This window comes from Musa acuminata, chromosome BXJ1-6 (genome assembly GCF_036884655.1).
Source record: "Musa acuminata AAA Group cultivar baxijiao chromosome BXJ1-6, Cavendish_Baxijiao_AAA, whole genome shotgun sequence".
Classification (NCBI taxonomy): domain Eukaryota; kingdom Viridiplantae; phylum Streptophyta; class Magnoliopsida; order Zingiberales; family Musaceae; genus Musa; species Musa acuminata.
In genome coordinates, this window is record NC_088332.1 from 7358901 (window position 1) to 7374028 (window position 15128).

The 15128-nt window shown below is 40.3% G+C and overlaps 4 protein-coding genes across 5 annotated transcripts; 2 read left to right on the forward strand and 2 right to left on the reverse strand.

The window, feature by feature from the left end:
* The first annotated feature begins 903 nt into the window (after nt 1-903).
* LOC135675961 (scarecrow-like protein 32) lies at nt 904-2676 on the forward strand. The gene has a single exon (XM_065186637.1). It carries the CDS (start codon nt 1164-1166, stop codon nt 2535-2537), a length of 1374 nt encoding a protein of 457 aa, XP_065042709.1. The 5' UTR covers nt 904-1163; the 3' UTR covers nt 2538-2676.
* A 521-nt stretch (nt 2677-3197) lies between these two features.
* Nucleotides 3198-8833, reverse strand: LOC135585596 (small ribosomal subunit protein uS14-like). Of its 2 annotated transcripts, none has more exons than XM_065186639.1 (3): nt 8098-8833; nt 5514-5613; nt 3198-3524 (listed from the first exon to the last, which is right to left on the reverse strand). In XM_065186639.1, exons 1-3 carry the CDS (start codon nt 8157-8159, stop codon nt 3390-3392), a joined length of 297 nt encoding a protein of 98 aa, XP_065042711.1. In that variant the 5' UTR covers nt 8160-8833; the 3' UTR covers nt 3198-3389. The 2 variants fall into 2 exon arrangements, with proteins under 2 accessions (XP_065042711.1, XP_065042712.1); XM_065186640.1 differs by lacking the exon at nt 3198-3524 and adding an exon at nt 3531-4457.
* Nucleotides 8834-8854: 21 nt separating this feature from the next.
* On the forward strand, nt 8855-9437 carry LOC135675962 (peamaclein-like). The gene is made up of 2 exons (XM_065186641.1): nt 8855-9012; nt 9112-9437. The coding sequence occupies exons 1-2, from the start codon at nt 8928-8930 to the stop codon at nt 9300-9302; spliced, it is 276 nt and encodes a 91-aa protein (XP_065042713.1). The 5' UTR covers nt 8855-8927; the 3' UTR covers nt 9303-9437.
* Nucleotides 9438-10311: 874 nt separating this feature from the next.
* LOC135675960 (metal transporter Nramp2-like) lies at nt 10312-13950 on the reverse strand. The gene is made up of 4 exons (XM_065186636.1): nt 13347-13950; nt 12968-13104; nt 12216-12865; nt 10312-10958 (listed from the first exon to the last, which is right to left on the reverse strand). Exons 1-4 carry the CDS (start codon nt 13895-13897, stop codon nt 10740-10742), a joined length of 1557 nt encoding a protein of 518 aa, XP_065042708.1. The 5' UTR covers nt 13898-13950; the 3' UTR covers nt 10312-10739.
* Between the last annotated feature and the right edge of the window lie 1178 nt (nt 13951-15128).

Sequence of the window (15128 nt, forward strand, 5' to 3'; positions counted from 1 at the left end):
AGGCAACATAGAGATATAAATAATGAAGTGGTCAGCTTTCCATGCAAGATCAGATCTAATAGAGAAATCTCTCTATTTTGGCCCATTCCATGGCACCAAATGAAACAAGATGATAAGTTGCAGAAGAAATGGATCAGTTCTGCCACTAGGAATCAAAACAACACATGGTAGATCGTAAAATCTCTATGTACTTTTCATATTCATCAGAATAAACATGATCATAAATGACAGCCAAAACCAAAGCCTTCAAATGGTCAGATAATGCGGAGAAAAAGAATGATGGATCATGGATGACAACAGGACAAGAACAGCATTTATATAAGACAAGTATGGTGGACTCCATGGACCACCATGAAAGAGTACACCAAGAACTGGAGTGTCCTCTGCTGCTGCAACAGAAAGATCAAATTTATCACCTCATGTGTGGAGGAATATGGTCTCTTTCTACCGGTGAGCACTTTTGAATCTTGGCATGAATGATGTGGGCAAAATGATGTGGTTGATGAGCACATCTAAGTTTGTGCACATCAGGGAGGGTATCAAGGAGATGCATTTGGACAAACACAAAGGTGTGGAATCGAGTCATTCTTTTATTTGGAGAGGGGGATAAAGTGGCGGACAAACTTGGCAAGATGCATGGATCCTACAAAGAGTTCTTGTCGACGCCAACAAGGAGAGATCGGTTCCTAAGCTCACCCTACTTGCACCATCTCTCATCAACATAACATAGCACAGAATACTCTGTCTCTCTCTCTCTCTCATCTCGTTCGTCACCCCGACAAGAGGACAAATTACACATCTCATGTACAGCCAATCCATAGCCGGCCTTTTCACATGCCACCAAAGCCGCCTTATATGAGCTCACCGTCTCTAACCTTCATCTCTTTCAGGCGCTGCACTCGAGCATGAAAAAGAGTCAGCTTGCAGGTTTCTGACTCTTTCTTCTCTCTCTTCGCCTACTGTTTCGTGTTTCTGGGTCAGTCATTCCTTGGAATCTTCAGATCTAGTTGCTATCTTCTTGCCATGAGATCCCAAAGTACACAACCTTCTGTATATTCCTTGTGCAAGCACCAAATTCAACTCCTCTGCTGCGCCTTCTGCACTCTCTGCTTCTTCGTTCTCATGCTTACCCTCTCTAGATCTTTGTCTCTGTCTCTTGACATATGACGCAATTCACTAGAAGTGCACCGGCGCCTCCTCCTCTGCACCCCAATGGGGTAGGCCTGTGCTTGGGCATGGACGCATCGAAGCCCTCCTTGTCCCGTTCCCGGCCGTGGCCCGGCCTCCCTGTCTCCTCCTCCAAGTCCCTCGGCAGCTTGAACTCCGTGAACTGCATGGAGCAGCTGCTCGTCAACTGCGCCAACGCCGTCGAAAGCAACGACGCCACCCTTGCCCAGCAGATCCTGTGGGTTCTCAACAACATCGCACCCCCCGACGGCGACTCCAACCAGCGTCTGACGTCCGCCTTCCTCCGGGCCCTCATCGCCCGGGCCTCCAAGACCGGCTCCTGCAAGATGCTCACGGCTGTCGCAGCCCGTGCTGACGCCGATCTCGCCCTCCACGTCCACCGTTTCTCTGCCATCGACCTCGCGAGCTTTATCGATCTCACTCCCTGGCACCGCTTCGGCTACACCGCGGCGAACGCTGCCATCGCGGAGGCTGTCGAGGGGGTACCTGCGATTCACATCGTTGATCTCACCACCACGCACTGCATGCAGATGCCAACCCTGATCGACCTGCTGGCCAATCGTCCCGAAGGTCCGCCGCTCATAAGGCTCACCGTGCCGAGCCTGACGACAACTGCGCCACCACCGCCGATGCTGGACATGTCGTACGACGAACTTGGATCGCGGCTGGTCAATTTCGCGCGTTCCAGGAACGTAGCTATGGAGTTCAGGGTGATCCCTTCCGATCCCAGCGATGCGTTTGATTCGTTGATCGAGCAGTTGAGAGTCGAACGATTAGTCTCCGAAGACGAGGCCGTGATAGTGAACTGCCAGATGCTGCTGCATTACATTCCGGAGGAGACGGTCGGAGCAATCGCCACCACCATGAGCGTCAACTCACCAACACTATCCGTCCGGAAGATGTTCCTCGAGGCTCTACGGGGTCTCGAGCCTACACTAGTGACGGTGGTGGACGAGGACGCCGACTTCACAGAGAGTGACCTGGTAGGAAGACTGCGGTCGGCGTTCAATTATCTATGGATACCATACGACACGGTGGACACGTTCCTCCCCAGGGGGAGCGAGCAGCGGCGGTGGTACGAGGCCGGGGTGCGCTGGAAGATCGGGAACGTGATCGCGCAGGAGGGGCTGCAGAGAGTGGAACGGGTGGAGCCGAAGGGGAGGTGGGCGCAAAGGATGAGGGCGGCGGGGTTCCGGTCGGCGGGGTTCACGGAGGAGGTGGCCGTGGAGGTAAAGAGCATGCTCGACGAGCACGCAGCCGGCTGGGGGTTGAAGAAGGAGGAGGAGGAGTTGGTGCTCACTTGGAAGGGGCACGATGTGGTGTTTGCCGCAGCTTGGGTGCCCTGCTGAGAGAACTTGCATGAGAAGAAAGCATCTGTGAGTGCTGATTTAATATTGCTTAGATTAGCATTTGTTCCCAATAACCAGTGATTAATTTGCCAAGATTAGTATCAGTTCTGAGTCTCTCTTTTGGCTCCCCCTCTCCTCTCTCACAATTGAATTATTTATATTTAAGAAATATGATATCAAAGGCTGATTTAATCAATAAAAAAAATAATTTCAAGATTGAAATAATAGACTTTATTTTTATTATTATTATTATTATTATCTCGCTATGTTCTTCTATATTCCCTCTTCAGCCAAAAACCTATATCACACTTTTAACAAATGAGGACACTCGATAGTGTTGCATCCCTCACACCGTTAACATAAAAATATGTTCTTCTATGAAGAAATCATCTAATTATCATATTTTACAATCCCTACATCCGCAAAGGAAATATAATATCTCCACATTTTCAACAAATGAAGACGCTCAAGTAGTGTAATATCTCTTATTAATATGAAAACATGTTTCTGACAATATTTAATTATCACATTTTGTAATCCCTATATTCACAAAGGAAATATAATATCCACACATTACTCATTAATATGAAAAAAACATATTCCTCTCAACAACAAACAAACGAACAAAAAAAAAAATCTAATTACCATAACTTATAATCATTTGCAAAGGAAATCACCTATCAATATATTAATCTTTTAGTGCCCTTGGTAAGGTCAAGAATAGTCCTCTTCTGCTCGTATCATCTTATATAACATGTCATATCGTCCAGTGCAACTTTGTAAACTCATTTAAAACATATACAGAATATCATCAAATATCAAATTATCAAGAATCAATACTCTAATCAATCATTAATTGGGCAGATGGATGAAGCTGAATTGGTAAAAAAATAAGTTGTGACGCAAACCATCACATCCGAGGCTTGGACAAGAATGCCAATAATGACTTGATGAGTCTGATGCACATACTGTTCCAGGTGGATGAAGCTGTAAACCAAATCCAAAGCAAAAAAATGAGCATTGAGTCCAACAAGCATTATGTGTATACATATAGTGAGAATTTACATTTATTATGTTCTACTTCTTTCAGTTCTAGATAAAGACCAAGGACAAGGCAAAACCATCAGACTGAGAGTGCAAACATACTTTCTGGACTTCATTCATCTTAAACCACATCAAGCCATACATTTTAGTGTTTTGAACACTATGGATTGATGAACAGAAAATTATCATGTAACAGTCTAAATCTTTCCAAATTAAAGATTCTCAAAACCTTCAAGTCTTACTCGATCATTGTCTAGATCTCTTCCAATCAAGAGATATGGCACATGAAACCATAGTTCAAATACCTTCATGATATTTTGAATCACCATCATGCAACAAAGTCAATGATGAATGTGTTATCAGACCAAAATGACTGCATCCAAAAAATCCAGTAGCTAACATTTTGTTCACATGAACAGCCACTGGTGACCGACACGAAAATACAGTACACCTTGGAACCTGCTCTTAGACATGCTGCTACTGTTGATGGCATGAATGTGGATGAAAAACAATTTTAATAGAAAATAAGCATGCTCAAGGTCTTCTGTACACAATTATGAATTTGCACGATCTGCGATGGACTAGTCAATGCTACAATCACAACAATTGAAACATATGAACCAATTTCTGCACTTCACGTATGACAAGAAACAAAAAAAAAAAGTGGCAAAATAGCACATTGACAACCAAAATAATTGCATGAAATTCGGCTTAGTACATTGTTTAACTAAATTGAAGTTCAATAGATGAACAAAATCCAGCAGATCACATATCTAGAGTTTGGTAAAGATAAGTGCTACTTCTGATGCATAGAAGAGCACCATTCCAGAGGCTCAATCTCAATGAAAACAAACACCTTCAGTGGTACTGCACAATCTAAAAACAAAAGAAGTTAAAAGGAAGGTTTTTGCCAAAAAAATCCTCCATTAACCAAAAGAAAGTGAAAAAAATCAGCAATTGTAGATATGAAAGACAAGCAAATCGGGATCCACTGAAAAGAACAAAAATGCATATTCAAACTTTAATTAGTGAAACTTCAAAATTGGAATTGTAGGACTAGAATACTTTGAACATGACATCACAAACTTCAATTTCAGGTAAACAATGAAAGCCAAAGTAAAAGCATGGTTGGCAATGAATATGACTTTCTTTCCACTAATCTTGTCATCTGCACAATTCTCAAACCTGGAATGAGTGAGATATATTTGGTTCTCATGTTGTAGAAAAATCATCAGTATATGCATACGTCAATTGGCGAGAGCTCCACAAGGAGCACTTTTTTGGAATACGGCCCATTTATACAAAACTGAAGATGTTTGTCACTAACCTATGCAACACATGAACATGAAGAACCAGACATGATGACTAAAAGGAGCACAGCCTCAAATAAACAGATCATAATCTTATAATGCTGTATTATCAAAACATATTAATTCCATTTTACAGCTTTTTGATGTGATGAAAGATCTAAAAAAGACCTCTCATTTCATTGTCAACATATACAACCCAATTAATAAATCTTTAAAGTTAGCATACCCTAAAGAAATGAACTTCAAATCAACTTGTAGGGTATCTTCTGATGGTTGCGTAAGTAGATCAAAACTGAGATATCTCTATGATTACATGTTTATTTGAAATGATCAAACAATATTTTGTTCCAAAAAAAAAAAGAAAAAAAAAAGAATATATATATATATATATATATATATATATATATATATATATATATATATATATATATAAAATGTAAGTAAACCTAATTCCACCAACTAAAAAAATATCTTCCTCTAATAAACCATACATTGAGGAAAGGGTCTTCTATTCACCAAGGAAACAAAAAAATTCAAAAAGGACAAAAGACAATTTAGAAGCACGATAACTAATTATATGGTCGAGATACCACTAGATGTAGGAGAGATAGTATAAATTTACCTTAATGAATCCAATTTCTTTGGCATTACTGCAGAAGCACTGTCTGCAACACATAAGTCCATGCTTCCTAATCGGTCCATGAGGATTCCCACAAACTCCGCTAGATGGAAGGAAAACCACAACTAGATAGCATCAAATGAAGAACAGTGCAAAAACGTAACGACTATCATGCATAAGGGGTTTGTATCTCAAAATTGTACCCCATCTATCATTTACAAGGTTAAATGGAGACTAATCAATCTAATGCAAGTCCACAGTACATACAAAAAAATGAAATAAGAGTGCTTATTGGAATCCACCCTTTTTCGCCTACATCTAGTGATATACATGATGTGTTCCATGTTTCTATGCTCCAGAGGTATGTCAGGACCATCTCATGTCATTTCATATCAACATTTGGGTCTGAAAAATGCTGTTACTTCGGAGAAATCAATCCAGATATTAGAAAGGAAAGAGCACATCTATGGAAATAAGGTTATACCCCCTCGTGAAGGTCAAATGATAGCACCACTTCGACCACGAAGCCGCTTAGGAGAGATAAGATGACATCAAGGACCAACACCCAACTATGTTTCACTAAGGTATGATTAAATTTGGGACCAAATTTCTCTTAAGGGGAAGAATGTAAACCCCAAAAAATTTTAAATTCGAAACAATTCCAAAGACAATTAGGATAAAAAATAGTCATCCCAATTAGAATATTTTATCCTTTTTTATTTGATTTGGATGATTAGATTATCTTGAAGGATATTTAAACCTAAACTCAATCTTCTAAATTAGGAAATAGATAAAATTTGATTAATTAAGATTAATTTTGAAATTATCATTATTAGAGTCTTAAATTTATTGAAACCCCTCCCCCTCTTCTATAGAAAGATGAGCAGTGCCCTCTCTATTCATCACAACTGAGTGAGGCCCCGATCTATATAAAGAGGCACGAAAAGATCGTCGGAAAGGCACGTTCTCCGACTCTTCCCATTTTATTATCATATAAATTAGTATTTTCATAGTTAAAAACCTACAAGATTTGATTTAAAATTTTAAATTTTTTCTATAATCTACATATTAATTATTGTATTTAGATTAACCACATGAAAATCATGATTAACTATTACTAGAAATTTTGATTCTAAAGATTATTTAATTTCATTCTGTTTTTCCTATTTTGTAAATATTTCAAAGCTTTTTTCCTATTTTGTAAGAATTTTTACGTAAATATATTGATTGATTACACTTTTAATTCATAAAAATAGCTTCAAAATCCTATTTTATCATGTTTTTGTTTTAGATAAATTGTATTACATGATTAGAACTCTACTATGTTAATTCTGTAATTTTGAAAAATTTATAAGAAGTGTAATAAATCAATAAATTCGAGTAAATTTTTTTATAATTTATGATAATTTCAAATTTAAAGCTATGAAATATTTACAAAATAAGGAGGACAGAATAATCATTAGAATCAAGAATTCTTACGACAATTAATCAGGATTTTCAGGTAGTTAATCTAAACACAATAATTAATCATTTTAAAAATTATAAAAAAATCCCTAAACTTCCAAATCAGATTATGTAAGTTTTTAACTATGAAAATACGAATTTACATGATAATAAAATGGAGAGAGTCGGAGAGCCCACCTCTCCAACAATCACCTCACAACTCTATGCTCAGATCGGTGATGAACAGGGAGGCCTTTGTCCATAATTTGAAATTATTCTTAATCAATCAAATCTTATTTATTTCCTAATTTTAAAAAATTAGGATTAAGTTTAAATCTCCTCTGGGGTAATCTAATCATCTAAATCAAATCAAAAACTGATAAAATATTTGTTGGGATGGAATGTTCCCTGATCCTAATTATTTTCGAAATTATTCAGAATTTAAAATTATAAGGGGTTTACAATGAAAAAACGTAAACGCTATGATGCACAAGGGGTTTGCATCTAAAAATTGAAACCCCGCATATGGACCATCATCTGTCATTTACAAGGTCAAACGGATCCTAATTAGTCAAATGCAAGTCCATAGTACATAGAAGAAAAAATGAAATAAGAATGCTTATTGGAACACCCCTAGTTAACTTCCACATTGGAAGCGGAAGAAGAACGGAATTGGGTTATACGGGCTTGATGATATATTACTTAACTTGGGTTCAACAAAGTTAATGTGTCAGTTAGGAGTCGAAATAAAAGAAAATACTGCTATTGTATTGCCCTCATCATCGATGGCGGAAAAGATCAATGTAGGGTTGTTCCAAAGATCTCATCTTTGACTAAACCAGCTAAAGCAACTATATATGGATTCAAAATGCAAGCGCTTAAAGCTCGAAATGTTTCCACAAAATCTCAAGAACCCTTAACAAGTCCAGGAGACCAAATTTGAAGTGCATATCCTTCGAAAGTTCTCATCTCTGATTAAATCGGTTAAAGCAACTACATCATACGAATTCAAGTTGCAAGGGCTTAAAGCTCAGAATATTTTAACAAGATCTCAAGAACCCTTAACAAGAAGTACAAAACTAACAAGAAAAGAGCACCAAACTCGAAGAGAAGAATAAAAGCAGAAATAGGCAAAATCGCTCACCAACACCGAGACCCACGGCCGTAATTCTTGGGATGCGAGTTCCACACGTTCGAGTGCCCCATCTCTCCGTGCTCGCCCCTCTCAAGCTCGATCGCACGAATCCAGCGGCGAGGAGCAGCGCTAAGCTTTTGTAGCACCACTAAGAACCTTAATCTCGACCGGCCCCAACGCGGGAGCAACCTATCCACCGTCCGTTGCTCAACTCATCAATCTCGACTGTCCTTTCTTGATCGGACGGCTGATATCCCAGTTAACCCACATCCCGCCTAGTAAAATTTGGTCACTCGTTGTGAGAATAAGAGAACGATGATCCTCTGCTTCTTGAAGCTAATCTCTCTGTGTTCATGGCAGTATCGACTTCGTTTCCGCTGCTTGAAGCTAATCTGTTGTCTTCTTCCCTCTCTACAATAATCGCTTCTGGTCTGTTCTCCTGCCCTAAAACTCGCTGCTGGCCTACAGAAATAACATGCGGCATGCTCTCTGCACGATCACGTGATGCACCTTCTCTCAAGCTCGGGATACATCCCGAGTCCGTACCAAATGACATTAGCTTGCACGGTGCTGATTCCAGGTAGCTTCACTCCGATTAAAGAACACCAGTTGCCACCAATCCTGCGCGTTTTGATTCCCCAAGCATGCATGCTGGGGATGCTCACACCACTTAGCTTTGTCCTGTTATTTGGACGCCTGCCAGCCCATAAAGTCCGTCCACCGACTCCCACCCTCCTTTGTCACCCTATAAACGCACACTACGCCTCTCCACGCTGACACCCCACCCACGCTTCTCTCTCTGTTTTCCCCTCCGACCTTTCTTACTTTCTCGCTTGAAGATGAAGCTCTTCTCTGCCGCCACCCTCCTCCTGCTGCTCGTTTTGACTTCCTCCTACCTCCGTGGTTCCATGGCTGCAGACTCAGGTAAACACTTGTACCCGTCGCCATGGCAAGATCCTCGTAATGTGTCATCAAGATGGCATTGACGTGTGTTGTTTCTTGGATGTCGTTTTTCTCTGTCAGCCTATTGCAAATCCAAGTGCAAGGTGAGGTGCGCCAAGGCCGGAGTGATGGACCGGTGCCTGTACTACTGCGGAATGTGCTGCGAGGAGTGCAAGTGTGTGCCTTCTGGGACTTACGGGAACAAGGATGAGTGCCCTTGCTACAGGGATAAGGTCACCAAGGACGACAAGAAGAAGTCCAAGTGCCCATGACTGGTCTCTCTTAGCGAAAGCACTCAACTCATTGTACTCTTCTCTTTTTCTCGTGGGGAATGTACTGGAACGACAAGATGTCATCCTTTGTCTGGAATAAAGTCATTTGCAATCCAGGAAAACTAAGAACAAGAAGATTGATCACCAATCCTGAGGTTAGATCAAGAGCTGAGTAACAGAGAAATCATAAGATTCAAGGAAGAATTCAAGATCACACACTTTAAATCACACGCTTGCTGCCAAATCTTCATTGCCTACCATCAAATTCTAACTTAGCAGCAAAGTGCATCCAAGCTTCTCCTGATCTCATTTACATACCTGATTGGTGTAAAGACTGGAACTTGTTGCCAGAATAGTTCTCAGAGGCTGATGAAGCAGATGGCAGTCCAGTGTTCATACAATTAGAACAGCTGCAGGACCATGATGGAATGTGGTTTTACCGTCTCTCCCATATGCTGCAGAAGGGGCTCTGTCATCTTGATAGTGATGTGCCGCTCTCAGCATCTGCTTCTTGCCCATATGCAGCAAGTATAGATGGCACCACAATATGGTCCCTATGATCAAAAAGGCTGTAGGGATGCATTGCCAGTTAGATTGGAACTTTGCAGCATAACTTGCTCAGTTCAAGTTGAGCAAGTCGTTTCTGGAGAGGATCGAGAGGGTCCTCTTCTTCTTGGAGCTTTTATTCTTTGATACACTTTGAGCCATTATCATTTTGAACCATCATAAAGTAACCTCAATTCACCACTCAAGCTGCTTAAACATTCTTCTTGTCTATTCCATGCCACTGCAAACTTTTTGGACCTTAAGTTTAGAATGACACAAGTGACTACTCTGCTCAAGTGCTGTAAGAAATCAGATTCAGTCCAAAAAGTTCAAGAGAATAAGCTCAGAAGCATGCCAAAATATGTTTTACGTTTTCCATAGTGGTGTCTTTTTAGATTTGAAATGGAACATAACATTCATCAAGTCAGGTAGAAACTATACAGAAATCATACACCAGGTAACATGCGCAGCATAATGTGGACTGTACTGAAATTGGAAGTATATCATCATGGTATATTTCACCATACAAATCTATAAACAATGTTTTCCATTATGTACATCAGACAATTTTTCTTGTTTGATCTAAGAGTTTATATGATAGTGGTGGAGTCAATACTGTCTGATGACACCTCTGGAAAATAGCAGAAAACCTACAACGCAACAGCTGTGGGAGGAAGAGCAATACACATCCATCCCTGTAAGCAGCATCAGCTTCTTAATTGCTAGAGTTGTGGTATGGAAAGCAATAGGGTGCACCATTATTAAGTTGCAGAATGGAAACAGTTTGGATAACAAGAAGACACCAAACTGATGTGAAAGCTCCACACAGTCTTGCAGTTTTCCTGAGGCATGTATTCAGTGACTTCCTTGCAAATTGTAATAACCGTGCTGTCAGTTGCCACTGCGGAAACTCTTCCTGATTGCTATAGTAACCCAAGCATACAAAGTGCTACCCCACAAGACAAGATAAACGATGAACATAACATATAGTGCTAAGATGAGAGAAAGAAGAGAATTAAAGAGCACGCCATGTACTTCAGCAGAGAAGAAATCAAGCAAAAGGTAACCATTGATGACTATTAGAAAACCTGCCACGATCCAGGTTACCACCTGCATCAGAAAACCTGGTAGTGTAAGACAGCATGCGGAACTTGTTTTCAACTAAGCTAATCTTTCTATCCTGAAGAAACAGAACATTACAAGAATAGCTATGCAGGAAGAACCAAACAACAGAGACAAGTGCATCGTTAAAGATCAGAAGTTAATGATCCCTAGCGGGAAATGAACATGAAGATGACCACTGGGATCCATAATATCACCAATAACCTTTGACCAAACATCTTAAGATGATTCCTGTCATGAGGCCTAAGCTTCTGTGATCTTTTGACTTCTCTAATTACCAAAGCCTCCTCATGTTTTGTACTCTATCATCAAGCTAAAACTATCTTCCAGTTTAAACATAAAACAGAATTCAAATATTCCTGCCCCTAGTCATTCAAAATTTATCATATTTATTTTCTCAAAAAATGCTTTTCTATATTTATTACTGATTATCCCAAAAGAACTCACAGAGCAAGTAGATATATTCATCTTGTCTATAATTAGAAGGTTACTGTTTAATAGAAAATAGTTCTCAAGTATCGGATTGTTAAAAATCTGAATCCTTTGAAGAAGCATCTGACACATGCCCAAGAAGAATCCTAATCGTATCGTATTTGCCACACAAGATACATATACGACAAGTAATTTGAATTATCCATGTTTTATGGAATCTAATTTTCACACAGCTTCGCACTTCCTTAACCTATACACAGATTTACTTAGGTCAAATAACTAATCTATAATTCGAGATACCTACACAAGGACAACAGAAACCTTTCCACATGTTTTAGTTGACAACTAAAATCCCTGCTCAGCAGATTACCAGGTATATGTATGCAACCAAATATCATTCTTCTGTGTTCTCACTCCTTTTGCCTATTGCCGGACAGCTTATACTTCAATTATCAAACAATGAGGTCACTGAATCAAATCTTAAACTACTTGGGACAGGTTCTTCCAAAAGTGTGTGTGTGTGTGTGGTATAGTAAGAGGAAACAAAGTAGGTGCAACAAAACAAATGTTAGAGAGGTAAAAATCAAATAATGTTGTCATTGGCATCGTTATATCAAATCTATTATAAACTACATAAATGCAGAACATTCTTCTAAGAGTGTGTGTAGTGTGGTGAGAGGAAATAAAACAGATGGAACAAAAGAAATAAATGTTAGAGAAATCAAATAACCTCAAATGATAATACAAGAATTAAATGGTGCAGTAAATGATGTCACGAAATGAATCCGACATTTGACTTCGTCAAGAACTCACCTTTGTAATAGTGCCAATCCTAAAAATTCCCATAACCTGTTCCTTTGAGACCAAAGTAAGCAGTGGGATAAGAGCAAATGGTATCTGAATGGATTGAAGCACATTAAGTGACTCATTCAGAATATCCATGGCTGAGCCCTTGGTATCAAACAAAAGAGCAACCACCATAGCTGGCAAAATTGCAAAGCTTCTTGTGATCACAGATCGGATCCACTTCTTCAGTCGAAGATTCAAAAAGCCTCCCATGATGAATTGCCCAGCATAAGTGCCAGTAATTGTGCTACTCTGTCCAGAGGCCAATAGTCCAATACCCCATACATACAGAATGGGAAATGCACCTCCATATCTCTCTTGTAAGAAGTGCCCAGCGTTCTCAAGCCCTATAGAACTGGCTGCTTCTGTACCATAGAATCCCTTTGCAAAAATTGTAGTGACGCAAACATTGATAAAGAAGGAAACCGCAAGAGCCACAGTGGATTCTATGGAATAGTACTTCATTGCTTCTCTAACATGGCTTTTCTTGTAATTGTCGATTTTTCTTGACTGCACAAGAGCAGAATGCAAGAACAGGTTGTGGGGCATAATAATGCATCCAACGATCCCCACTGCCTGTCTTATTGTACTCGAACTTAGTTTTGGAACAACAGCACCTGTGAAGATCAGTGTATATCAGTACTATTTGTACAAGAATCTAAAGAAAACTTTACCAAAGAACAAAACCCGTTAAAGAAAAATGCTCGCGGAATAATTACCAATCAGCAGTCCCTTCAAGCTAGGCTTGGTTTCACCAAACATTACAGCAAATGAGACCGCCATGGTTGCAATAAGAACCCCAAAGAAAGCTTCCAATTTCCTCACACCATAGTCCTCAAGAAACAAGAAGACGAGGCTGCCAATCAGATGGAAGATAGTGGACATCAAACAGAAGTTCTTGATGATAGTACTATAAGAGAAACATCCAAGTGCTCACAATCGACAAAGTTCTTTCCTTTTTAACCAGAACAAAACGAAAAAGATTCCCTGAAGAAAACAAAATAATAAAAATGGAAAAAACAGAATCAAGAGCTGAATTCAAACATAAAGAACCGATTCTTGGATTGAGGACACCCACCCCAGAAGATCGATGCTTACCAGTCCAAAGCCGTGATGACCACCCCGGCCCAGAGGGGGACGACCCCGCCGCTGAGGATTTTGATTGCGATGGCGCTCCCGACCACCTCCTGGATGTCGGCCCCGATGAGAGCGAGCTCGGCCATGAGCCAGAGCGCGACGGTGGCCCACCGCGGGTACTCGTCGCGGCAGAGCTCCGCCAGGTGGCGCCCCGTCGCCACGCCGAGCCTCGCGGAGAGTATCTGGATGAGGAGCCCCATGGCGGTGGACCAGAGGAGCAACCAGAGGAGTGCGTACCCCGCGGCCGCGCCGGCCTGGAGGTCGCCCTCGAGGTTCCCGGGGTCCAGGAACGCGATGGACATCAGGAACCCCGGGCCGGTGAACTGCCAAAGCTTCCGCCACGAGAAGGGCGGGAGGGAGCCGTCAACTTCCTCCGTCTCCGCAGCCGCCTCCGGGCCGTCATCGTCGGAGACGGAGATGACCACCTTCTCGTCGGAATCATAAGCCGCCTCGGGCTGCTCGTCGGTTCCCGGCCGGTTATCGAGGAGGGGAGCCTTCGCTAGGGACGCCATGGCTGAGCTTTGAGACACGACGAAGAAGTCGAGCTCCGGAAGCCGGAGGCGCGGGAGCGCGTTATTCTTAAGCTCTCGGTTGTGGGATGGAACAGATGCTTTGGGTCCCGCAGAGGGGAAGGACAGACGTGTCATTTTCGCTTTCCTCCAAAAACACACATTTATGGATTGTTAGTTATCTTTAGTATCTCAACCCTTATGTTTTTAAAATATTATATTAACATCTTTATATATCTAGATTCATTTATCCTAATATCATCCATTTTATTAATAAAAATATAAAAATAAATAAAAATAATAATTTTTACATCTTAATCGGTGATGTTAGACGACAATGTCGTGGATCGGAAGTGACTGTTATGGATAAAAAGAGTGATGTCGAGAGATGAATGCCGCTTTGCATCTATGTCAGCATCGCTCGATATATGTATCGATGGCCCTTTCGTCGTTTGACAACTACATCGATATCGATGTAGATGCAAAGTAGCCCTCCCTTCTTATCATTGTATTTCTCATCGACAACAGCCACCTGTAGCCCTCGGCGACATTGTCATTTATTACCATCAATTGAAACATTAAAATTATATTTTTACCCTGTATTTACATATTTTCGTTAGTAAAACCAATGATGCTATAATAAATGGATCTAAATATTTTACTTTCATAACCAAGAGATGTCAATATAATTTTTTAAAATATAGATACCGAGTAATTAACTATATTGGGTAATATGTAATTAGCCCATATATCAAAATAATTGGAGACAAAATATATTCACCGAGTAGTTAAGAGTGAGTGGTTTTTATATTCATGACAAGCTATAAATTATTGGCAACAGCATCATCTTAATCTGTTCAATCAATCAGTCTCGGCAATTGTTCTAATCCAAAATAATTATCGCGTTGTTGATGACAACCATAATATAAATAGACTTCATGACCTAAAATATTGAAGATAGTTCCGAAGCAATATTGATCCTCCATCCGAGCTCTAATCGCAATCCATCATCGTAATGACAAGGAGAGAAAAGTTCAAACAAGTCATCACTTCGTGATCAAAATTGCTGCTCAATAAAATATATTTTTCTGCATGATTGATGTCTTGGAAATTGAATGATTCCACATTTTCCGAGAAATGATCTCCTTCTTTTTTTTACTTAATTAACATCTAAAGCTTAAGAACAAGTCTTGAGGTCACGTTAAACAATATTAAAACTTTAGATAAGGCTGAA